Raw genomic sequence first — 24,873 nt, forward strand, 5'->3', positions numbered from 1 at the left:
TTCAATGCCATTCCCATCAAGCTACCAATGTCTTTCTTCACAGAATTGGAAAAAACTACTTTAAAGTTCATATGAAACCAAAAAGAGCCTGCATTGCCAAGGCAATCCTAAGCAAAGGAACAAAGCTGCAGGCATCACGCTACCTGACTTCAAACTATACTACAAGGCTACAGTAACCAAAACAGTATGGTACTGGTACTAAAATAGCTATATAGACCAATGAATCAGAACAGAGGCCTCAGAAATAACACCACACATCTACAACCATCTGATCTTTGACAAACCTGACAAAAACAAGAAATGGGGAAAGGATTCCCTATTTAATAAATGGTGCTTGGAAAACTGGCTAGTCATATGTAGAAAGTTGAAACTGGATCCCTTCCTTACACCTTATCCAAAAATTAATTCAAGATGCATTAAAGACTTAAATGTTAGACCTAAAACCATAAAAACCCTAGAAGAAAACCTAGGCAATACTATTCAGGACATAGGCATGGGCAAGGACTTCATGACTAAAACCCCAAAAGCAATGGCAACAAAAGCCAAAATAGACAAATGGGATCTAATTAAACGAAAGAGCTTCTGCACAGCAAAAGAAACTACCATCAGAGTGAACAGGCAACCTGCAGAATGGGAGAAAATTTTTGCAATCTGCCCATCTGACAAAGGGCTAATACCCAGAACCTACAAAGAACTTAAACAAATTTACAAGAAAAAAGCAACCCCATCAGAGTGGGCAAAAGATATGAATAGACACTTCTCAAAAGAAGACATTTCTGCAGTCAACAAACATATGAAAAAAAGCTCATCATCCCTGGTCATCAGAGAAATGCAAATCAAAACCACAACGAGATACTATCTCACACCGGTTAGAATGGCGATCATTAAAAAGTCAGGAGACCACAGATGCTGGAGAGGATGTGGAGAAATAGGAATGCTTTTACACTGTTGGTGGAAGTGTAAATTAGTTCATCCATTGTGGAAGACAGTGTGGCGATTCCTCAAGGATCTAGACTAGAAATACCATTTGACCCAGCAATCCCATTATTGGATATATACCCAAAGGATTATAAATCATGCTACTATAAAGACACATGCACACACATGTTTATTGCAGCACTATTCACAATTGCAAAGACTTGGAACCAACCCAAATGTCCATCAGTGATAGACTGGATTAAGAAAATGTGGCACATATACACAATGGAATACTTCACAGCCATAAAAACGGATGAGTTCATGTCCCTTGCAGGGACATGGATGAAACTGGAAACCATCATTCTCAGCAAACTATCACAAGGACCGAAAACCAAACACTGCATGTCCTCACTCATAGGTGGGAATTTGAACAATGAGAACACTTGGACTCAGGGCAGGGAACATCACACACTGTGGCCTGTCATGGGGTGGGGAACTCAGGGAGGGATAGCATTAGGAGAAATACCTAATGTAAATGACAAGTTGATGGGTGCAGCAAACCAACATGGCACATGTATACCTGTGTAACAAACCTGCACGTTGTGCACATGCACCCTAGAACTTAAAGTATAATAAAAAAGAAAAAAGAAAAAGAAAAACCCTCATGAAAATCTTAGGTATAAACTTCATAAAATATGTGCAATGACTATACTGAGAACTATAAAACAAGGATGAAATAAAGATTTAAATAAAGAGAGAGGTATACTATGTTTATGGATTGGAGTACTCAACATTGTTAAGATGGCCTGTTCTTCCCCAAACGATCTATAGCTTCAATGCAGTTCCAATGAAAATCCTACAAGACTTTTGTAGATAAAAACAAGCCAATTCTAAAATTTATAGGAAAGAATAAGGGGACTAGAATTAACTGCCCTCCCAACCCAAATGGTGAAAAAGATGAACAATGCAGTTGGTGGGCCATACTGTCTGATATCAAAACTAACTGTAAAGTTAGGGTAATCAAGACAGTGTAGTATTGGTGAATTGGTAGATAAATAGATGAGTGGAACAGCATAGAGTTAAAAATAGACACACATTTACCAGTTGATTTTCTACAATAGTGCAAAGACAATTCAATGGTAAAGGGATAGGCTTTTCTTAAAGATCTATTTTTTTAAGCAAGTTTGACCTATACCTCATACCATATGCAAAAATTAACTCTAAATGGATAATAAATGTAAACTTATAAGCTATAAATGTAAACTTCTAAGCTATAAATGTAAACTTATAAGCTATAAATGTAAACTTATAAGCTATAACCTGTTTTGTGGTACTTTTCAAAATCATGTATTAAATTTGTAGACACACACAAGGATATGTTTCTCAGCCATTTATCGTCTAGTTTTTTTGTACATGTTTTTTATAGTAATGCCATAATACTGTAATAACTATCATTTTGTCATATGGCTTTATGTTGGGTGAGACAAGTTCTCCCTCATTACTCTTATTTTGCTTTTTTACTTGAAAAGTCTATGCAATCCAACTCATTCTTCATTAGTCATCTGAATCGACTTTTCACTAGTATCATCAATGATATATTTACCAAACGAGTCTTTGCCTATTAGACCCCTGTGTAGCATTTGACATCATGATTACTCTTTCTTTGAAATTCTCCCCAAATGTGTACATAACATTTGTATTAGTCAGCTTGGGCTGCCATTGCAAAATACCTTAAACTCTCTTAAACAACATAAATTAATTTTCTTACAGTTCTGGAGTCTAGAAGTACAAGATCAGGTTGCCAGCATGGCCAGGTTTTGGTGAGGGCTCCTTGCCTGGCTTGTAGAAGGCCACCTTCTCTCTGTGTCCTCACGTGGGGGAGAGAAAGCTTTGGTATCTCTTATAAGGACACTAGTTCTGTTGGATCAGGGCTCTACCCGTAGGACCTCATGTAATCTTAATTACCTCCTTAAAGGCCCTATCTCCAATACAGTCAAATAGCAGATAAGGGCTTCAACATATGAAGTTGATGGTGGGACACAATTCAGTCCATGGCAACATTATTTTCATATTTATTTTATTGTATTGTAACTGTTTTGCTATCTCACTCCACTAGACTTTTGAGCTCCTTAAGGGTGGGGATTATATCTAATTTATTTGTATATCTCTAATACTTGATACATAATAAGGCACCCAATAAACATTTAAAATGAATAATGAGATGACATAATTCAGCTTGTGTTCCCCTGTCTTAGGTAATGGTATTACCATGTATCTGTCTTCCTAGGTTGTAAATCTCAGTCATTGTTTACTTTTCCCTTTTATACACCCTGTGTTCAACTATATCCCTAGTACTAAGACTTTGACTTTCTAAAGGTCTTTCAAATCTATCCCTACTCCGGCTCCAGGGCTACATCTTTCCTATCATTATGTGTCAGATTGTTTTCATTGCCTCTTAACAGGATGTCTTAGTCAGTTGAGTGTTGCCATAAAGGAATACCTGAGGCTAGGTAACTTAGGAGGAAAAGAGGTTTGTTTGGCTCACAGTTCTGCTGGCTGGAAGGTGGGCATCTGGTGAAAGCCTCAATCCTCTTCCACTCATGGCAGAAGGCAAATGGGAGTTGGCATGTGCTGAGATTACATGGAGAGAGGAAGCAAGAGAGTGGAGGGAGGTGCCAGGCTGTTTTTAACAAGCAGTTTTGTGGGAACTAATGGGTAAGTACTCACTCTTCCTCCCCAGGGAGGGCATTAATCTAGTCTTGAGGAATCTGCCTCCATGACCCAAACACTTGCCATTAGACCCCACCTCCAACATTGGGGATCAACTTTCAACATGAGGTGTCGGGGGACAAATACGTAAACTACCGCACAGGATTTCTGGTTTCCAGTTTGGCCCATCCAATCCATACTTTGCCGCGAGATCAACTTTTCTAAAATGGCTGTCTAATCATATCACTACCTTTTAGTAACTTTCCATAGCTTAAGACTAACATCCTGAACTCTTACCCTGTCACAGTCTTTTGTGATCTGGCCTCTGCCTACTTAATTACCTCACAACTTCCCGATGTATTCATTATGCTCCAGCCTTAGTAATTCACCTACAGTTTTATAAATATATGATCCCATTTCATGCTTCTGCACCTGTCCTTCCCTCTTCTTGGAATACTCTTTTCAACTTCTGTATCTTATGATTTTTAAAAGGTGCTTTTAAAAAGGACTCTCCAACCATGGGCCCTTCCTGACCTGTTTCAGGAGGAATTAACCTGGTCATCTTCAGTCTTCCAATACAGTTTGTAGAAATCTGATTTTAGTGTATTGTAATTATTTGTAATTGTATTTATCATCCATACTAAATGATAAACTCTTGGAGGTTGGAGACCACATATAGTTGATTTTTATATTCTCAAATCGAACACACAGTAGGTACTCAATAAATGTTTGCTGAATGAATGAATAAATTAAATATATAGCTTTAATGTTAAAAGTGAATATTTTATTTATTCAACAACCACTGTGTGCTGGGCACTGTGCTAGATGCTGGAGCAAAGGAGAATTATGGCATGTATGTTACAATAATTGGCATTCTTTTCTTTTTGGAGACGGAGTTTCACTTTGTCACCAAGGCTTGAGTGCAGTGGCTCGATCTCGGCTCACTGTAATCTCTGCCTCCCAGGTTCAAGCGATTCTCCTGCCTCAGCCTCCCGAGTAGCTGGAACTACAGGCACACGCCACCACGCCTGGCTAATTTTTTATATTTTAGTAGAGACGGGGTTTCACCATGTTGCCCAGGCTGGTCTTGAACTCCTGAGCTCAGGCAGTCCGCCCACTTTGACCTCCCAAAGTGCTAGGATTACAGGCGTGAGCCACCGCGCCTGGCCAATTGGCATTCTTTGAAGAAAAACTCTGAAAACAGACTGAATGCCATTTCTGTACAAAGAGGTGAAGTTCCTTTGTCTTTTTCCCTTCTATTAATTCATCCTTCATATTCCTTATTTGAAACCCCCTCCCAGAACTACTGTTCTGTGGCTGCAAATCTGACTACCTAGAGTAAGTTAAGAGGAAGATCAGTATAGGTGGAATAGCAGGAGATATTTTAGTAACAGTGTAGTTATTAGTTTTTGATAAAAGTTTCTGATTTGTCATTTCTCCTATGAAAGTCATAATTACAAGGACTCATATTTTTCCAAAAGTACCTTTTTAAAAGATAGAGACAGTCCAGGTGCAGTGGCCCATGCCCGTAATCCCAATAGTTTGGGAGGCCAAGGTGGGTGGATTACTTGAGGCAGGGAGTTCAAGACCAGCCTGGCCAACATGGCAAAACCTTGTCTCTACTAAAAATACAAAAATTAGCTGGGTGTGGTGGCACACACCTGTTATCCCAGCTACTTGAGAGGCTGAGGCACAAGAATGACTTAAACCCGGGAGGTGGAGGTTGCAGTGAGCTGAGATTGTGCCACTGCACTCTAGCCTGGGCGATAGAGCGAGACTCTGTCTTTTTTTTTTTTTTTTGCTGGGGGGACGGAGTGTCGCTCTATCACCCAGGCTGGAGTGCAGTGTCGCCATCTCGGCTCACTGCAACCTCCACCTCTCGGGTTCAAGCAGTTCTCTGCCTCAGCCTCCCAAGTAACTGGGATTACAAGCGTGCGCCACCACGCCCAGCTAACTTTTGTATTTTTAGTAGAGATGGGGTTTCACCATGTTGGCCAGGCTGTTCTTGAACTCCTGACCTCGTGATCCACCCGCGTCGGCCTCCCAAAGTGTTGGAAAATACAGGCGTTGAGTCACTGCACCTGGCGAGACCCTGTCTTTAAAAAAAAAAACAAAACATTGTATCAAGAAACCTGTGTTAAAGACTATGGCATCAACACTATAAATCTTAAGTTGCTAAGGTTCTGTACCTCTTAGACTGGGAGCATGAGCCCCCTGGGATCTGAGTTTCTAAGGTTGCTTTGCTTCTGTGGTTCTTGTTCCTATCGACTTTTCTTTCTATGAGTTACATGAGTATTCTCTACTACGAACCCCCAAAACCTAAATATTGGCAGAGTCTACAGCTTCTGCTGTGTGTCTGCCCTCCCTGGCTGAAATCTTGCCATGCTTCTCTGTCCTTTTTTGATCTTTAGCAATGACACCTGTTTTATCAGTTGCTGTTCCCCTACTATGAGTGAGGAATGATCAGTCCTCGTGATAGCGTCCATGTCTGAAGCAAGTTGTGCTCGTGGTCCTAGGCAATCATAGCATATGGACATGGTGTTTGGCAAGGGTGTGAGAGCTGTGGGCTGTGACCTCAGGCAGCTTTGTTCTCCCGGAACATTTTGAATAACTGCAGATGGGTGGTTTGGAGCAAATGAATGTCCTAACCACAGAGTCTCTTTCTCATTGTAGAGTTGCCTCACTCACAGAGCTCTCCAACTGTCAGCAGCACCTGTACTAAAGTGCTCTATTTCACTGACCGGTCACTTACGCCCTTCATGGTCAATATACCAAAGAGGTGAGATTCTGGGATCATTATACTTCACTGTAAAGAAGGAAAGGAAGGCAGAACCTCATTAGTTATTGCCCATATGAGCAGCTGGAAGGTGTTTGAGAAGCAGTATAGTTAGATCTCACTTATAGTGAGATGAGCCAGAGAGATAGAGATTCTAGTTTCAGCTCTGCCACTATTCGGTGGTATTATAAAAGACAAGTCATGATCTACTACTAGGTACAGGTACAACAATAGCACTTCCAATCCTGATAACTATGCAAATATTGCTCTGCATTTGGAAAAAATCCTTTTTTTTTTTTTTTTTTTTTTTAAGTGTTCAAAATAGCTCCTGCTGATACAATGGATTGCAGCCTGACACTCCAGGACTATGACTAATTGATCTTTGTTACTATTCAATGACTGCAACTAATCCCTATTGAGAAATTATGTTGAAAACCTTCCAAAAAGTTAATGTGCTTCCTTTTAAGGGAAATAGTTTTGAAATAAAAATATTTAAACTCTGCAACCAACTATTGAGAGAGATTATAGGATTTTCCTTACCTAGACAGTCTGCTTATTTGGTCTGGGTTAGACGCCAGCTTCCTAAAGAGAGAGGGATAAAGATGGTGATACTTGATTTGATTCTACCATCCTAGAGAATTGGGATATTGTAGCAAAGAAGAAAATCAAGAGAACTTTGATATGTTTATGGTTATTCAACAAATTTGATTTCAGGGACTTTATGTCTTATTTCCAGAGAAAAGTGATTTGGCTCCTGAAGCAATAAGTCAATTTTAAATTCTCACATCACCCCATATTTAATACTGTTTTCATTCCCTAGTGATGACAGGTTCTCCAGCCTCTGCTGTTTTAGTCATCTGGGTTATCAGGGGCAGTGACCTAATGAGGGGCTATTTCTGCTTATTGACTTTGGCAGGGGGCTGGGTTTAAAGTTAACATCTTATCTTTCCAGCTATTGATCAACAGTCTATTTTAGTGCTGTCTCTGTGTGTTGCAGGTTGGAGGACGTGACGCTAAAGGATTTTAAAGCAGCTATTGATCGGGAAGGGAATCACCGGTATCACTTCAAAGCACTGGATCCTGAGTTTGGCACTGTCAAAGAGGAGGTAAAGAATCTCTGGGGAGTCTGTATGGTATTGTTTCTTTCTGAACCCTGAAGCCTCCTGTTCAAGCACTGGTGTCCAGAAGTACATGAGTTCCCTGACCAGGTCGGAGGAATTTGCCAGAGCCTCAGACCATGGTCTGATTACCCTAGACAAGTGGTCATAGAATAGTCCAAGATGTTGATAGGTTCTTTAGTTGTAGGACTTCATCATTTGACTAAGAACTTGGATATAATTTTTATTTTAAATTATTTTGTTAGGGAAAATAAAGAACCTAAGACAATAAATAATTTTCCATCTGTAGCCAAATCTTAGAAAACTTCTTGCTTCCTATGTAGAGCAAAATAAACAGGCATGGATATATGGAACTGTGTATTTCTCATAATGAAATCAAGGAACTTCTAGGGAGTTACGTATGCTTATGCCCAAGTCCTTGAGTAAGTATTTTCTTAGCCTACGTGTCTCTTTATAATCCATTTGTCAAAGACATTTTGGGGGGAATACAGTTCTGGGTTATATAGTATTACAAGTGGATTCACTGCAGTTACAGAATGAAAAAAGTTATTATAGAAAAAGTAAAATTTTATTTTGTAAACATTTCCTCAGTGAAATGTTTTAATAACCCTGTTTTATTAGTGGCTTAGGAAATGAGTTGAATGAATTAATGAAAATAACTGCCATCTGAGAAATATGTTGAGTCTTTTTTCCCCACCCTTTCTTTATATTGCCTGGTACCTAAATTTTCCACTTTCTCATTTTTAAAATACTTACACTACTTCTTTTCTCTAAGAAGCCCAAAGTACTTTGTGATTGGTAATTTATTAATTCTTACAAATCTCTATAAGCAAAGTAGTATTAGGGATTTTTAAAAACCATTTCATAGGTCTGGATCTAAGAAAAAAATAAAATATCAGTTGCAGTTCTAGGGACAAGACCAAAGGGACACAGACTCTTAACTCAAGGCTTTCTTCTATATGTTCAAGGTCTTATTTTTATTAGCAGCAATTGTTTAGTGAGTGAGATTCCCTGTTTTTCCTTGTGGCTTTTTTTTTTTTCCTCTAGATTTTCCATGATGATGATGCCATCCCTGGATGGGAAGGGAAAATTGTAGCTTGGGTGGAAGAAGACCATGGAGAGAATTAATGCCAAGTATCAGACTGAGGGCTTATGGAACCTGGTCACTCCCTGGCTGCTTCACTCAGGAAAGGGAACTAAAACCAGAATACGCTAAGAAGTTTCTAGTTTGTATGCCAAAACAGAAGCTTCTCCAAGTATGATGGCCACAGGTCAGTCCTATTTCTGTGCCTGGCATATCTGGTACTTAAAATTCTGTCCAAATGTAGACCATGGGTTCATCTGGAGTTCCTTGTCCGTGGGAACACAGTGTACTATTCTACTCTGAGGACAACAAACCGAAGGCCTTAAACGATGGGGATGGATGATCCCGCCTCTATAGGGGCATGGCTGCTATTATCTGGAAACTAGGAATTGGATGCATCACTCCTGTGTGTTACAGTGTTATTTTAATTGGCCTCAATGGTTGCAGCAATCAGAGTCCCAGCGTTTGTACTCACAGACAAGGCAAAGGTACCAGCTTTTCTGTTTCTTTGAACCTACTGCAAACCAAGAATAACTCATGAGGTGGTACCAAAGATGAAAGCCCAGTCTTCAGTAATCTTTTGAACCGGACATGGATGGTGCTGAATTGTTGCTTGGATGGAAAAAGGGCTGCCCATATTGTGCTACACTATGCTAAAACTGTAATTTAGTAAGACCTTGGGCTGCCTCTTCTGTCTTAACTGGTTCTGCAGCTTGTCCTTTTGCCCACATAGGGCCTATTATGTACTGTTAGTTTTCTCTGGGGACTCTTTAACTTTAGAGCCATTTCTTTTTCTTCAAACTGATGAACTTTGTGTTTGAAAGGCCTAAGGAGTGAAAAGCTCCTTGAAAATCCAGGCGGGTATGGAAAGGTGCTGCTACCCATATCTTTTTGACTTTCTTTGTTTCATGACTTTAACTCATGGCATCTCCTTTGTAGTAAAAGGAGACAGACCATTAATTTCAGCATTTCTTTGTGATTTATAAGTACTGAGCATGAAGTACTTGTCTGCCCCTCCTCATTTCAAGGCCAGTTATTTTCTATTTATGTATTTAGTCTAGGCTGATCCTTTAGGGCACGATAGAAACCATGGGGCGTGGAGCATGAGTTGTGAATGGCAGGGATCATTCTGGGTAAAAAAAAACCTAGAATCATTTCTCATGTGCAACATTGTCAAGTGAAGAAGCTAACAGTTCAACTGCAGAGATTATTTGATAACCTGGGTTTTCTCATTCATCCATCAAGCACCATCAACCAATCAGCCATTATTATTTATATTATGTATTACCAAAAGCAGTATGTCTGCCTGTGACCTCCAATGTACACTGCCAAACACAAGAGTAGGACACATCCCTTCTGGGTTCTTGACCTGTCTGTCTCCAATTCATCTCCCCTTTTCACTCCCTGGCTCACTCAACAAACTACTCTTTAGAGCTCTGAGATGACATCTTGTTGTTTTATATAGATGTGTCTTTTAAAAATAGTTCATGTTTGGAGAATTCTTTTGTACTCATTTGCTTTTTGTCTGAGAACCATGTCTATTTTTATAACTGGAGTGTGAGTTCTGTATCTTCTCACATTCTGTATACTGTATCCATTTTCTAGAGAACCCAGTAGCTTTTATACAGTCTCTTCTTACCACCCCTTGTGGTTTCAGAACAAGCTTTATTTTATTACGAGTATACTAATGACAACTAATTCCTGTTCCAACTCTACCTGTTTTAGTTGTGAAGGTAGTTTTGTGTAATCCAGTTGATTGCTCCTCTGGCAGAGAGAAGGAGCTCAAAAGACACTTGATGTCTTTCATGTAAGTTTACCTGGTCTTTTCCTATTGAAGAATTTTTCATCAGAAACGATTGGGAAAGTTTGGGAAAGTCAGCCAAAAGAAAGAATTCATTTCGAAAGCAAACAGAAGAAAATAGTATATTCTCTCAGTTTTTCCCCAGGAAGTCTGGAGAAAAAGTCCTCATGTCACCAGTTTCTCTGTTGCATGAATTTTAGTGTTTTGCTATAAGACAGCATGAGGGCTATCAGGCCAAAATTCATTATTGTATTTCCAGTACAGTTTGTCTTGAATGTCTGTCTCTTAAACCAATTTTTACTTGTCAGTTTTCTCTCAGCAAACAGTCTTACTGTTACGTGGAATTTTAACTTTTCAGAGAAAATTTCCAAAGTACTCTACCTTATTTGGCTTTTATCTCTGTCTTTTGGAAAAGGAGCTGCATGGCCTCAGTGCCTCCATAACAAGCTAAAGTTGAGTTCATGGGAGAACACTGAGATCATTTTTTTCCCCTTTAGCTAGGTAATCTCATATACCACAGGTACATGACCAAGCATCTCTGCTAGAGGATGTACCTCTCATAACTCCTGTGTAAAATGAGGATCCTGTTGGTGATTTTCATTCCAGTTTCCAAAGCGAGAGGAGCCTTCTGAGCAGAAGTATGCAAGACTGATTCTGTTTGGAACAGTTTCCTATTTGGCTGCATTCTAGGAGGCCTCCTGACTCACTCATAGTATTGTGCCCTGGTGGCATTGGTGGGGTAGCTTGTCTTGCTACTTGCTAAAGCTCTATTTCTTTGAGAAAACTGAGCAACCAGAATGCTTAAGAGTTCATAAAATAATCTCTAAACCATGTTAGGTTAAAACAAAATGACCATCTCACAAAAACGAGTTTAGTTGAATGCTCAATTCCTTAAAAAATCTTCATTTAAGGCTGAGTGTGGTGGCTCATGCCTGTAATCCCAGCACTTTGGGAGGCCGACACAGGAAGACTGCTTGAGCCCAGGAGTTCAAGACCAACCTGGGCAACATAGCAAGACTCCATCTCTACCAAGAAATTTTATTACAAAAGTAGCTGGGGATGGTGGCACATACCTGTAGTCACAGCTACTCAGGAGGTTGAGGTGGGAAGATTGCTTGAGCACAGGAGTTTGAGTTTGCGTGAGCTAATCATGCCACTGCACTCTAGCCTAGGCTACAGAGCAGGACCCCATCTCCAAAAAAAAAAAAAAAAAAAAGTCATTTAAAAACTGAAGAATGTTCTCTTCTTGCTCAGTTCCCTAAATTAGCTGGGGAGATTGGGACACTTTACAATTTTTATATTTTTTAATTTGAAGAATTTGTTTTAAACTTACTTGGTAATGGCAATTCTACTTACCAACTTTTCAGCTCTTTTTGACCAGGATGGTTGCAAATTAGGGAAAATATCTTTATACTCTATATCCAATCCAAGAGGACTGTAATTACTTAAAAGCATTTAGGTCATAATTAAAATTATTTTCACTGTTTCCATAAAATAAGCATTATGATTGCACACTCATTCTGTCTGAATTTACGTAAGAGGTATAGCTTGCTTAAAATACATATATATGTAAAGTTATATTTTCTTAGAAACATGGATGTTTGCAGCCATTGCTTTCAAAGAGATTATTACTGTGTATTCTCCCTGTTTTACAATATGTTTTCATGAAGACTTTGTTACACCAGAGGCTTCTGATTATGAAAGTGATAACCAGTTTTAACTGCCAGTATGTACCAGATTTGTGAACTAATTTAAAAAACCATGAACTATGAATAAAATGGAGTTTGCAAACTAAATATCATTAATGATTTTCACTTGTGTTTATTGATGAGATTAATCAATAAAGCCATTTACATTTAGTGAAAACAAATTTCCTCAAGTGATCTCCCTGGTAGCATGTTTACTCACTATGTGGAGTGGAGATAAGGATTACTTTATTGCTACAGATATTTTACAATTAGTATTTCTGTGTAAGTACATAGGCTATTTCAAGGACAATTTATTTAGCAATTATTTTGAAATTATATGTAAACATGCAAACAAATAAGAACCCAAGAGTATAAACTCTATGACAAAAGTCATGTATGCAAACATTAAGAACTTTCAGAAATGTGTATTTAAAATGACCAGAATTCCCAAATCATTTGAAAGCTGCCTGTTAAATGCCTCTTATCACTTCAACTTAAATGTTTGCTATATTAAATTATTTATCCCTGAGTGCCTTTGACTTCCAATTATGTATTTTCAACTATTAATTTGCTATCCCATTATGTTAAAATTAAATATGTACATAACTCAAAATCTTTCACTACCAACTAATTTCTCTTTCTCAGTATCAGTGATACCACCATTCTCTAAGTCTCTCTACTTCAAACCTTTGAGTCTTGAGTCTCCTTTTCCATAATTTCCTTTATCCAATCTGTTTAGTAGAATTCAAGCTTGTTCTCTCAGGACTGATCTGACAAACCTAAACATTGCTAGCCCACCTCTGGTGTAAGCTTGCCATCTCTGGACTGTTTGAGCTATACGTTCCTATAATTTGGATACACTTAAGTCAAAACTATATTCAGGGCACAAACTCACTATTCTGTGAAAAATGCAAAACAGGGTTTAAGCAAGCATACCTAAGTGCACAGCAGATCCTGCAGATCACCTCATACTTTATACCAAAGGCTAATTTAGATCCAGTTATTGTCAGGCCTCTGAGCCCAAGCTAAGCCATCATATCCCCAGCGACCTGCACGTATACATCCAGATGGCCTAAAGCAACTGAAGGTCCACAGAAGTGAAAATAGCTTAACTGATGATATTCCACCATTGTGATTTGTTTCTGCCCCACCCTAACTGATCGATGTACTTTGTAATCTCCCCCACCCTTAAGAAGTTTCTTTGTAATTCTCCCCACCCTTGAGAATGCACTTGGTGAGCTTCACCCCCTGCCCCCAAACATTGCTCTTAACTCCACCGCCTATCCCAAAACCTGTAAGAACTCATGATAATCCCATCACCCTTGCTGACTCCTTTTTCGGACTCAGCCCACCTGCACCCAGGTGAGGTAGACAGCCTTGTTGCTCACACAAAGCCTGGTTGGTGATCTCTTCACATGAACGCGTAAACAGTTATTAAGTTCAAACGCAGCAAAAGCAGCAAGATGTTTTAGCCAACTCAAACATTTTTATAATAATTTGTAAGTCCTGGGCGGGCTTGTGGCTCACCCCTGTAATCTCAGCACTTTGGGAGGCCGAGGTGGGCGGATCACCTGAAGTCGGAGTTTGAGACCAGCCTTACTAACATGGTGAAACCCCCTATCTACTAAAAATACAAAATTAGCTCGGCATGGTGGCACGTACCTGTAGTCCCAGCACTCGAGAGGCTGAGGCAGGAGAATCACTTGAACCTGGGAGGTGGAGGTTGCAGTGAGTCAGGATCATGCCACTGCACTCCAGCCTGGGTGACAGTGAGACACCATCCCCAAATAATAGTAAAAATTTATAAGTCCTTTCACTAATTACAATTATTCTTCCATTGCTTCTTCCAATTGTTAATTCATAAGTTGCACATAATTGTAACAATATAATTGCCCTCCTCTTCATATTATTTCAAATAAGCCTTTTCATTTAATCCGGAAATTTTATATTTCTCAATTATATTGCTTACATACTATTCTGACAGGCAACTGTACCTGCTTAAACATTCCAATTTAAGTAGGCATGGAACAGTATATCCAATCTGTTTTACTTTTCCAAATTAATTGTTAGCAAGATTAGGATTTTAAAAAAAATTTTTTTTTTTAGAGATGGTTGTCTCACTATGCTGCCCAGGCCGGTCTCAAACTCTTGGGCTCAAGTGATTCCCCAACCTCAGCCTCTCAAGAATTGCTGGGACTACAGGCATGCACCACCGCTCCTGGCTAAAATCTTGTTTTAAACAATTTTTTTCCCTCCAACTTCTTCTTTTGTTCTTGGTGTTCTCTAACCATCTGTACACTGGGGAGGCGGTGATACACAGCATATGCTTCCTCCTTAATGTCACCTTCAGTTCAGAAACGATATGTTTCCTAATTAAAAGACAACTTTATAAGAGAAGCGTACCTAACAAAACGTCTAGGTGACTTTTTGTTCATTGATTCCAAAGACACAATCAGCCCCCGCTATTTAGTGGATACTAAGCTCTGGGGCTACCTGGAAGAACCACGCAGACACTCTTCCTGCCTTCAACAGCTTACAGTTAAGTTTTGGTAGCAAACATTTGAAACATAACGAAGCTTTTGGTTACTTAAAAGAATTCTATGGTGTTAGGGGGTAACACAAACCTGTTTTGTAAACCTATATCTTTATACAGGGAATATGCTTAATCTTGCTACAGTATACAGGAATGCGGGAATGTTTCTTCCTCTGGGCTGCCTTTCATACCACCTGGCTGGATGGAACACCTGTTCACTCCACTTTCCACTTGGGCTACAAACCTGAAATGAAATCTTTGCAACCAGTACAGCCTCCGCGGGGCGGGGCCCAGTCCTTCCCCCTTCGGATGCGCAGAAGCAGAGGTCACCGCGCTGGACCCCTCGATTTCCTAGCGGGCGGTTCCCGGCTCCTTCACCACCCCAGCGCTTCAAGACCCCCCGCCCTTTGGCCTGAGGCTCCCACTGCCCTAGCCAGTTCCCGGGCTCACTTCCAGCTTTTCCAGAAAGCTTGGCCACGCCCCTCGGCCCAGACTCTCAGGCCACTCGGCCGCAATTAACCCTCGTCTCTGTGCCTTTTTAGGCCCCTCCCTCTCAGTCGTGCCCTTCCTATGTCTTAGGCCCCGTCTCACCCTTTCGGATGCCTCCCCTAGGAACCTACCACTTTCCACCCCTTTCCGTCTGTTATTTGTCCCCAACCTGCGCCCGCATAGGCCCCTCTGGAACGCCCCTGCCGCGTGAGTGCCCCTCGTTCCCGCTCAGGAGAGGAAGAGCCTGCGTGCCGCGCATCTCTGGCCTGGGGAGCGGGTGGAGTAAACCTGCGGGCACCATTTTACGACAACGTGCGGCTGTGCGGCGTGGCTGACGGCAAAGCCGCGCTGCTGTTGGAGAGGTCACTCCGGAGACGGCGTTGGTGTTGGGGTGTGGGGGGTTGGTGGCACTATGTGGCGCGTCTGTGCGCGACGGGCCCAGAATGTAGCCCCATGGGCGGGACTCGAGGCTCGGTGGACGGTCTTGCAGGAGGTACCCGGAACTCCACGAGTGTCCTCGCGATTTGGCCCGGCTCCGGCTCGTCGCAGCAGCGCGACTACAGGGTATGGAGGGGTCCGGGCACTGTGCGGCTGGACCCCCAGCTCTAGGGCCACGCCGCGGAACCGCCTACTGCTGCAGCTTTTGGGGTCGCCTGGCCGCCGCTGTTACAGTCTTCCCCCGCATCAGAAGGTGAGCCCTAGATCCGCCCTTCTCGGATCCCCGTTGTCCTTCAGAGCTGACTGGATGCCTGTAGGATCCTCCTTGAGAGGCCTCATTGATCCTCCAACCATTCCCAGTATCTGCTTTCGTCCTTTGTCCAGTAGTCAGCTTTGGCTCTTTAGCTTCCCTCTCATGATCTATTCCGTTGAAAGGGGAACTTCTAGACTGGGGCTGTATCCAATTATCTGCCGAGGTTCATGCTTTGTGAGACCCGTAGGACTGTGGAGGAGAAAGCCTGTCACTGGAAATTACTAACTTCTCATGGGCAGGAACTGCCTTGGTATCCCTAGTTCCCAGTGTGTAATGGAACTGGATACACTTTGCATGAAATTGAATTGAATGAAATCTTAAGCCAGACTGAGAGTTAGGTAGCCCTTTAAAAATTTAATGTTTCTTCTTTTTCTCTTCCAGGTTCCATTGCCTTCTCTTTCCCCCACAATGCAGGCAGGCACCATAGCCCGTTGGGAAAAAAAAGAAGGGGACAAAATCAACGAAGGTGACCTAATTGCAGAAGTAAGTTGTTTTAAAATAACGGAGATGAGTTCGAAGAGACTGGCTTTGCCGAATTGGCTGAACATTGACTTTCTGGATGTGTAGTTACCCCTTTGTTTAAGAAACTGAAGTGTTTTTCACAACTTGATGTTAGACAAGATTGGTTGGATAAGTTGTCAGCAGCTGGCCAAACTGATACTTAGCCAAGGCGTTTCTAAAGTAATTTCTTCTTTCAAATCTGTCGTAGTGGCCTTATCGTCACATGAACTGTATCATTCTAGACACAGAGGCCAAGCTGGCCAACATGGTGAAACCCAGTCTCTGCTAAAAATACAAAAATCTGCTGGGCATGGCGGCCTGTGCCTGTAATCCTAGCTACTTGGTAGACTGAGGCAGGAGAATCGCTTGAACGTGGGACGGGGAGGTTGCAGTGAGCCGAGATTGCACCACTGCACTGCAGCCTTGGCGACAGAGTGAGACTCTCTGTCTCAAGAAAAAAAAATTCTAGACACAAGCTAATAAACTACATACCGACAGTATAAACCTGAGCTGCTGCTTTTTGTGTTAAAAGGTTGAAACTGATAAAGCCACTGTTGGATTTGAGAGCCTGGAGGAGTGTTATATGGCAAAGATACTTGTTGCTGAAGGTACCAGGGATGTTCCCATTGGAGCGATCATCTGTATCACAGTTGGCAAGTGAGTAGTGCACTCATAATTATGGAACTTCATTGCTTGGTGGAGTATTTTACCCAGAATTGAGAATTAGGAGTTAAAGACTATTTTTAAGACTACTTTTGTGAAAGTTGAATCTGCCCATTATATTTATGCATTCTTTCTCTTCCTTAGGCCTGAAGATATTGAGGCTTTTAAAAATTATACATTGGATTCCTCGCCAGCACCTACCCCACAGGCGACCCCAGCACCAACCCCTGCTGCCACTGCTTCACCACCTGTACCTTCTGCTCAGGCTCCTGGTAGCTCATATCCCCCTCACATGCAGGTGAGGCTCAGCCTTTGAGTGTTTGCTCTAGGTGATTTATTACTTACTTTTTTTCATAGATGGCTACTAGATCTTGGAAACTGACATTAAATGTGGTTAGTTAGGTCTTGTCATTTGGGAGTATATAGAAATTTAAACATGAAGATTGACAACTTTTCTTCCTAGTTGTTATTTCCAGTTGTAAGAACTTGAACAGTTCCTGTAACCTTTCTCAGCCTCAGTGTAGTACACAGGGTAATTCGTGGCACTTTTCATTCAAGAACATTACATTACAGATCTTGAGGATGATTTTTACTAACATCTATTGCTTGTATAATTAGAGTTTATAGTAGGCTGTGTTAGTCTGTTTTACTCTGGCATAAAGAAATACCTAGGGCTGGGTAATTTGTAAAGAAAAAAAGGTTTATTTAGCTCATGGTTCTGCAGGCTGTACAAGAAGCACGGTGCCAGCATCTGTTTCTCTTGTGGCCTCAGGAAGCTTACAATCATGGTGGAAGGTGGAAGGGAAAGGGGAAGGGTGGTGTGTTACATAATGAGAGAGGGTGCAAGAGACAGAGGGGAGTGGGTACCAGGCTCTTCAAAGCAATAAGATTTCCCCTTAACTCATTACCATGGGGCATGCACCAAGCCATTCATGAGGGATCCTCCTCCAACACCCAGACACCTCCCACCAGACCCCATCTCTAACACTGGGGATCATATTTCTTTTTTTTTTTTTCCACATAGAAAAAAATCTTTATTTACACAATCTTGGATTCTGAATTTCCGATACTTCCAGGGTCTCTTGATCAAATGGGGCAGCAGCAGGTAGGGAAGCAAACACAGGGGCCAGTCCGGATTATCTTACTCAAGAATACCACCAAGAAGAAGGGAAGGCCTAATTCAGTTTTGGTCTGGACCGCATCTCCTCACACTTTGAGATCACCACAGGTAGCTTGGGCTTATTGTTAGGGCCTGTGGGAACATTCTCAATCTTTCTCATCACTAGAAGTCCATCGATGAGTTTTCCAAACATTATATGCTTCCCATCCAGCCAATCGCACTTAGAGCAGGTGATAAAGAACTGACAGCCATTTGTACTGGAACCACTGTTTGCCACGGAAAGCAGGCCTGGAGCTGAGTGTCTTAAGTTTAAAATTTTTGTCTGCAAATGGCTCCTGGTAATTACTGGCGACTCCAATACCATTTCCAGTAACAAAATCTCCACCCTGAGTCATGAAATCCTTTATGACCCTGTGGAAAGAGCTTCCTTTGTATCCTCTTGGAACCCCGTCTTTTCTGAATTCTCTAGTGTAGAACTGCGCAAAGTTCTCGGCCATCTTAGGCACAACTCTGCAAAGAGCTTGATCTTTGTGCGGCCAACTTCCTGACTGCCATTGCTGACATCAAAGAACACCATGGGGTTAGCAGGGCTTGAATTTGCCACCACCATGCCTCCGACCTGGAAGCAGAAGTCGGGGATCGTATTTCAGCGTGAGATTTGGAGGGGACAAACATCCAAGCTGTATCATAGGTGTCAAGTGCTGTCTGTTGAATGAAAGTCCCCAATTGGTGTTCTTTTGACATGTGGTGATCTATTTTCCAAGAGTAGGTGAAGTAATCCAGTAGTATTAATAAATGAGAAAACTGATAAAAATTAAGTGTAAGATACACATATGTAATAGCGTTGCAACAAAGTTGAAGGCAGTGAATGTAATCACTGTTGATTGTGCTAACTAAATCAGTTTCTAAGAAACTAAGTCAATTTATTAGGTATTAGGGTTATCTTCTGTATATTTGTGTGCTTTAGATGTTACAAGTGGATAAAAATCCAGCCATCCTTTTCTAAATAATTCTGACTAGCATTTCTCCTGAATCTAGTTTATTTGTAGAAATTTTTGTATGGGAATCATTTTCTTCTTTGGAAATAATGTTCTACTCCATGGTTTGTTAGTAACAATCATTTAGGATTTTTGCCTGGTGTTCAGTTCACACATGTATTATATGCTGTTTGGCAGATTCTGTCTCATGATACAAGACTGACTTAATTTTCCTTTACTTTGTGTCTGTAGCTTTGTGTGCATGTGTTAGGGTTTTACCTTAATTATTCTTTAAGATACTGAATTGGATTCTGAATCTCTGATATTATTCTTTAAGATACTGTATAGAGATTATTGACTTCACTGTTTCTTAAGAAGCAGATGAAGATGGCAAATTCTGAACAAAAAAAGCACTTACAATTTTTTTTCTAAGACTTGTCTTAATTTTTTTCCCCTCTCTAGAAACATCTTCAATTGAAATTATTTTCCCCTCCACATAACCCTGTTGCTAATCAGATACAGAAGACAAAGAGGATAGCAAATGAATCCAAATTCAGTGGACACACAAGCCATATAAATAGTAAAGCAATTTTAAATTTAGATAGGCATTCTGATGTTTGGATTTTATTGGGGTGGAAATGGCTATTATAAAAACAGGGCTTTTTTTCCCCCTGGTTTTTTATTTTATTTTATTTTATTTATTTTATTTTATTTTATTTTATTTTATTTTATTTTATTTTGGAGACGGAGTCTGGCTCTGTTGCCCAGGCTGGAGTGCAGTGGCCGGATCTCAGCTCCCTGCAAGCCCCGCCTCCCGAGTTCACGCCATTCTCCTGCCTCAGCCTCCCGAGTAGCTGGGAGTACAGGCACCCGCCACCTCGCCCGGCTAATTTTTTTTGTATTTTAGTAGAGACGGGGTTTCACCGTGTTAGCCAGGATGGTCTCGATCTCCTGACCTCGTGATCCGCCCGTCTCGGCCTCCCAAAGTGCTGGGATTACAGGCTTGAGCCACCGTGCCCGGCCGGTTTTTTATTTTTATTTATTTATTTTTTTGAAACAGGGTCTCAGTCCATCACCTAGGCTGGAGTGCAGTGGTGTGATTTTGGCTCACTGCAACCTCTGCCTCCTGGGTTCAAGCAATTCTCCTGCCTCAGCCTCCCGAGTAGCTGGGAATACAGGCACACACCACCACGCCTGGCTGTTTTATTTTTTGAGACAGGATCTCACTGTTCACCCAGGCTGGAGTGCAGTAGTGCAATCTTAGCTCACTACCGCCTTGACCTGGGCTCAAGCCATCCTCCCACCTCAGCCTCGCAAGAAGCTGTGACTGCAGGCGCATGCCACCATGCCCAGCTAATCTTTTTTTTTTTTTAAGAGACGAGGTTACACCATGTTGCTCAGTCTGGTCGTGGACTCCTGGGCTCAAGTGATCCTCCTGCATCAGCCTACCAAAACGCTGAGATTGTAGGCATGAGCCATCATGCCTGGTCTTTCCTGGTTTGTTTTGTTTTTTTTTTTTTTTTTGACACAGTCTTGCTCTGTCACCATGGCTGGAGTGTCGTGGCACGATCTTAGCTCACTTCAGCTTTTGCGATTCTCATGCCCCAGCCTCCTCAGTAGCTGGGACTACAGGCAGGTGTCACCAAGCCCAGCTAATTTTGGTATTTTTAGTAGAGGTGGGGTTTTGCCACGTTGGCCAGGCTGATCTTGAACTCCTGGCCTCAAGTGATCTGCCCCTCCCAAGTGATTCTTGGCCTCCCAAAGTGCTGGGATTACAGATGTGAGCAACTGTGCCTGGCCTCCTGTTTTATTTTTTAAAATGATCATTGCGCCACTGCACTCCAGGCTGGGCACCAGAGTAAGACTCCGTCTCAAAAAAAAAAAATTATCAAATAAAATTCTATGTAAGAATTCTATGTGTATATATTATATGCAACAAGTTCTGAAATATGTATATATTGTGGAATGGCTAAATTGAGCTAATTTATATATGCATTACTTTACAGACTTATCTTTTAGGACACTTAAAAATCTACAAGATTGTAGGAATTTACAAGAATACAATACATTGTTATTAACTGTTGTCACCAAAGAGCAGTTTTGTTTTTTTTTTATATGGAATGCTTCACGAATTTGTTTGTTGTCCTTGCGCAGGAGCCATGCTAATCTTTGTATCGTTCCAAGTTTAGTATATGTGTTGCTGAAGTGAGCACAGAACAGTTCTTAATATTATGGTTTTTTTTTTTTTTTTTTTTTTGAGAAGGAGTCTCGCTCTGTCGCCCAGGCTGGAGTGCAGTGGCCAGATCTCAGCTCACTGCAAGCTCCGCCTCCCGGGTTCAGGCCATTCTCCTGCCTCAGCCTCCCGAGTAGCTGGGACTACAGGCGCCCGCCACCGCGCCCGGCTAGTTTTTTGTATTTTTTTTAGTAGAGACAGGGTTTCACCATGTTAGCCAGGATGGTCTCGATCTCCTGACCTCGTGATCCGCCCGTCTCGGCCTCCCAAAGTGCTGGGATTACAGGCTTGAGCCACCACGCCCGGCCAATATTACGTTTTTATCTTGGAAAGATATCTGGGAAGGTTGGGACAAATGCAGTTTCCTGTGGGTAAAAAATAAGTAGATGCTAAGTACAGAGTGCAGTAAAATTTTAACAGAATGGATTGGACCAAAGTCATTTTGTGAAAATGAAAAACTTCTTGGTTAAAAAAAAAAAAGAAGTCTGGGTGTGGTGGCTCACGCCTGTAATCCCAGCACTTTGGGAGGCCAGGGCGGGCAGATTACTTGAGGACAGGTGTTCCGAGACCAACCTGGCCAGCATGGTAAAACCCCATCTCTACAAAAATACAAAAATTAGTGGTCATGGTGGCACCTGCCTGTAATCCCAGCTACTCGGGAGGCTGAGGCAGGAGAATCACTTGAATCCAGGAGGTGGAGGTTGCAGTGAGCCGAGATTGTGCCGTTGCACTCCAGCCTGGACGACAGAGTAAGACTCTGTCTCAAAATAAAAATAAATATAAAAATAAAAGTAGATGAAAAGATACTCCATACTTAGATATTGAGGAATTAATTTTGACTGTCTGAAAGAAATCTTTCCCATCTGCTTGTTGCATTTAACTTGGAGTGTGTGTCAGAGTATGGGTGAGAGTATAAGAGTATGGGTCAGAGTGAGATTTGAAGGATGATTTTCCTGGTGGGAAGCTATTGAGGTGCGAAGCTTTTGCCGTGATGAGTATTTGGATTATCATAGTCACCATCATTCTATGAAAACTATATAAACCTGCCAGACTGTTACTATGTAGAAGTCGTCCTGGTATTAAGCAATAATATGTGTATGTTTCTACAGGTACTTCTTCCTGCCCTCTCTCCCACCATGACCATGGGCACAGTTCAGAGATGGGAAAAAAAAGTGGGTGAGAAGCTAAGTGAAGGAGACTTATTGGCAGAGATAGAGACTGACAAAGCCACTATAGGTGAGATTTCTTCAGCTCTTAATGGTTGAGGCACTGAGTTTCCCAATGAGGAAGAGGATTGCCATTCTTTCCTATAATGAGTGAGTGAGATAATATGAAAACTTTTTAATTCTTAGGATTCATTTTCTGGGACAGAATATTTTATTTCTATTTAGTTATATTTATTCTTAAGTTCTTATTTATTTGTTTATTTGCTTATTTTTGAGACAGGGTCTTAATCTGTTGCCCAGGCTGGAGTGCAGTGGCAAGATCATAGCTCATTGTAGCCTCGAACTCCTGGGCTTACGCCCAAACGATCCTCCTGCTTTAACCTCCCGAGTAGCTAGGACTACAGGCCTGAACCACCACACTCAGCTGATTTTTAAAATTTTTTGTAGAGATAGGGTCTCACTTTGTTACCCAGGGTGGTTTTGAACTCCTGGCTCAAGCGATCCTCCTGCCTTGGCCTCCCAAAGTGCTGGGACTCCAAGCGTGAGCCCATGTTCCTGGCTGAGAATAATTTATAACAAAAATAATGTGTAGTCGGATTTGTCAGTTCCATCCTGCACTCATTGAATTAAAGGCAATAAATCTGTCAATTCACAGATTATTTTTAGGCCCAAGTTTGCTTCCTGGCCTTACTATGTTACTGAGAAGCTATATCAGAACTGCTGTTGTCTAAACTAGGCAAGGGAAGGCAAGAAGAAACAGCAGAAAATCACTTCCATGGCAGGATAATAGGAAAGAATTTAAGATGGCTTTGAGGGAAAACTGAAACCAGGGTTAAGATTGTTTTCATAGTTTGAGAATGACTGATAGAATGTACATGTGTAATATATATATATATTCAGAGATGTCATATGTCCATATATCTCCTTCTTAATTCATTTTTAGGCTAAAAAATAAAACCCATATAGACAGTCATATATTTATGATTTTTTTAAATGGATATTTGTAGGTATTATGAATTTCTTCTCTCTGCACCTTTTTTTTTTTTTTTTTTTTTTGAGACAGAGTTTTGCTCTGTCACCCAGGCTTGGGTACAGTGGTGCGATCTCGGCTCACTGCAAGCTCTGCCTCCTGGGTTCAAGCAATTTTCCTGCCTCAGCCTCCCAAGTAACTGGGACTACAGGCATGCACCACAACACCTGGTTAATTTTTTGCATTTTTAGTAGGGACAGGGTTTCACCATGTTAGCCAGGCTGGTCTCGAGCTCCTTGACCTCAGGTGATCTGCCTGCCTTGGCCTCCCAAAGTGCTGAGATTACAGGCATAAGCCACCGCACCCGGACTAAAGGAAAGCCTTTCCCAAAGATGTAATGGGAGGTACTGGGCATCCTCTGCTGTGGTTGTTTTCAGATTGTGTTCTTCAAATCCCATCATTCCTTAAAGGCACCTTGGGCCAAAGGGGAAATTAAAGAGCAAGACCGTATAATGCCCTGCCTCCCTCCCTTACTTCCAGCAGAGCAGTTCTTTTTTATCTTTCTGTATTTTGTGCTTCCCCATAAATTTTATTTGAAGAAGGGATTCTGTTTCTTAAAAACACAGAAACTTTGGAAACAATAGTTCTGCTTCACCATTTAACTTGAATACCAGTGTCACTGTAGAGACTCGTCACTAGAGAAGTGTTACCTTGGTTGAACTTTGAAGTCTGTTGTGGCCCAGGAGCCTTTTCATTTTAAATATTTTATTTATTTTTGAGACGGAGTCTTACTCTGTTGTCCAGGCTGGAGTGCAGTGGTGCGATCTCAGCCTATCACAACCTCTGCCTCCTGGGTTCAAGCGATTCTCCTGCCTGAGCCTCCCGAGTAGCTGGGACTACAGGTGCATGCCACCACGCCTGGCTAATTTTTGTATTTTTAGTAGAAATGGGGTTTCACTATGTTGGCCAGGCTGGTCTTGAACTTCTGACCTTGTGATATGCCTGCCTTGGCCTCCCAAAGTCCTGGGATTACAAACGTGAGCCACCACTGCTCCCAGCCTTTTTTTTTTTTTTTTTTTTGAGACACAGTCTTGCTCTGTCACCCAGGATGGAGTGCAATGGCATGATCTTGGCTCACTGCATTCTCTGCCTCCCGGGTTCAAGCAATTTTCCTGCCTCAGCTGCCCAAGTAGCTGGGATTACAGGCGCCTGCCACCATGCCTGTCTAATTTTTTGTATTTTTAGTAGAGATGGGGTTTCACCATGTTGGCCAGCCTGGTCTTGAACTCTGACCTCAGATGATCCACCCACCTCGGCCTCCCAAAGTGCTGGGATAACAGGTGCGAACCACCGTGCCCAGCTTTAAATATATATAT

At 41.6% G+C, this 24,873-nt stretch overlaps 2 protein-coding genes, 1 non-coding gene and 1 pseudogene across 9 annotated transcripts in view; 2 read left to right on the top strand and 2 right to left on the bottom strand.

Moving 5' to 3' along the window:
* Window positions 1-12,202, top strand: part of DIXDC1 (DIX domain containing 1) — a 99,006-nt gene extending 86,804 nt beyond the window's left edge. For all 6 annotated transcript variants that reach the window (XM_073021019.1, XM_073021013.1, XM_073021023.1 and 3 more), the window contains 3 exons: window positions 6,301-6,406; window positions 7,401-7,509; window positions 8,569-12,202. In XM_073021019.1, the coding sequence (XP_072877120.1) occupies window positions 6,301-6,406; window positions 7,401-7,509; window positions 8,569-8,649 (296 nt within the window). In that variant the 3' untranslated portion in view covers window positions 8,650-12,202. The remainder of the gene's footprint in view (window positions 1-6,300; window positions 6,407-7,400; window positions 7,510-8,568) is intronic.
* Window positions 12,203-14,993: 2,791 nt separating this feature from the next.
* Window positions 14,994-24,873, top strand: part of DLAT (dihydrolipoamide S-acetyltransferase) — a 39,646-nt gene continuing 29,766 nt past the window's right edge. The window contains exons 1-5 of one of the 2 annotated variants that reach the window (XM_008020858.3): window positions 14,994-15,807; window positions 16,249-16,350; window positions 16,901-17,025; window positions 17,176-17,329; window positions 22,471-22,597. In XM_008020858.3, the coding sequence (XP_008019049.1) occupies window positions 15,529-15,807; window positions 16,249-16,350; window positions 16,901-17,025; window positions 17,176-17,329; window positions 22,471-22,597 (787 nt within the window). In that variant the 5' untranslated portion in view covers window positions 14,994-15,528. The remainder of the gene's footprint in view (window positions 15,808-16,248; window positions 16,351-16,900; window positions 17,026-17,175; window positions 17,330-22,470; window positions 22,598-24,873) is intronic. The other variant, XM_038005220.2, reaches the window with a different exon arrangement.
* On the bottom strand, window positions 18,207-18,808 carry LOC140713188 (peptidyl-prolyl cis-trans isomerase H pseudogene; annotated as a pseudogene).
* LOC119626693 (U6 spliceosomal RNA) lies at window positions 21,238-21,341 on the bottom strand. Its single transcript, XR_005242836.2, has one exon. It is a non-coding gene; the product is annotated as a U6 spliceosomal RNA (small nuclear RNA).

This window comes from Chlorocebus sabaeus, chromosome 1, assembly GCF_047675955.1.
Source record: "Chlorocebus sabaeus isolate Y175 chromosome 1, mChlSab1.0.hap1, whole genome shotgun sequence".
Lineage (NCBI taxonomy): Eukaryota > Metazoa > Chordata > Mammalia > Primates > Cercopithecidae > Chlorocebus > Chlorocebus sabaeus.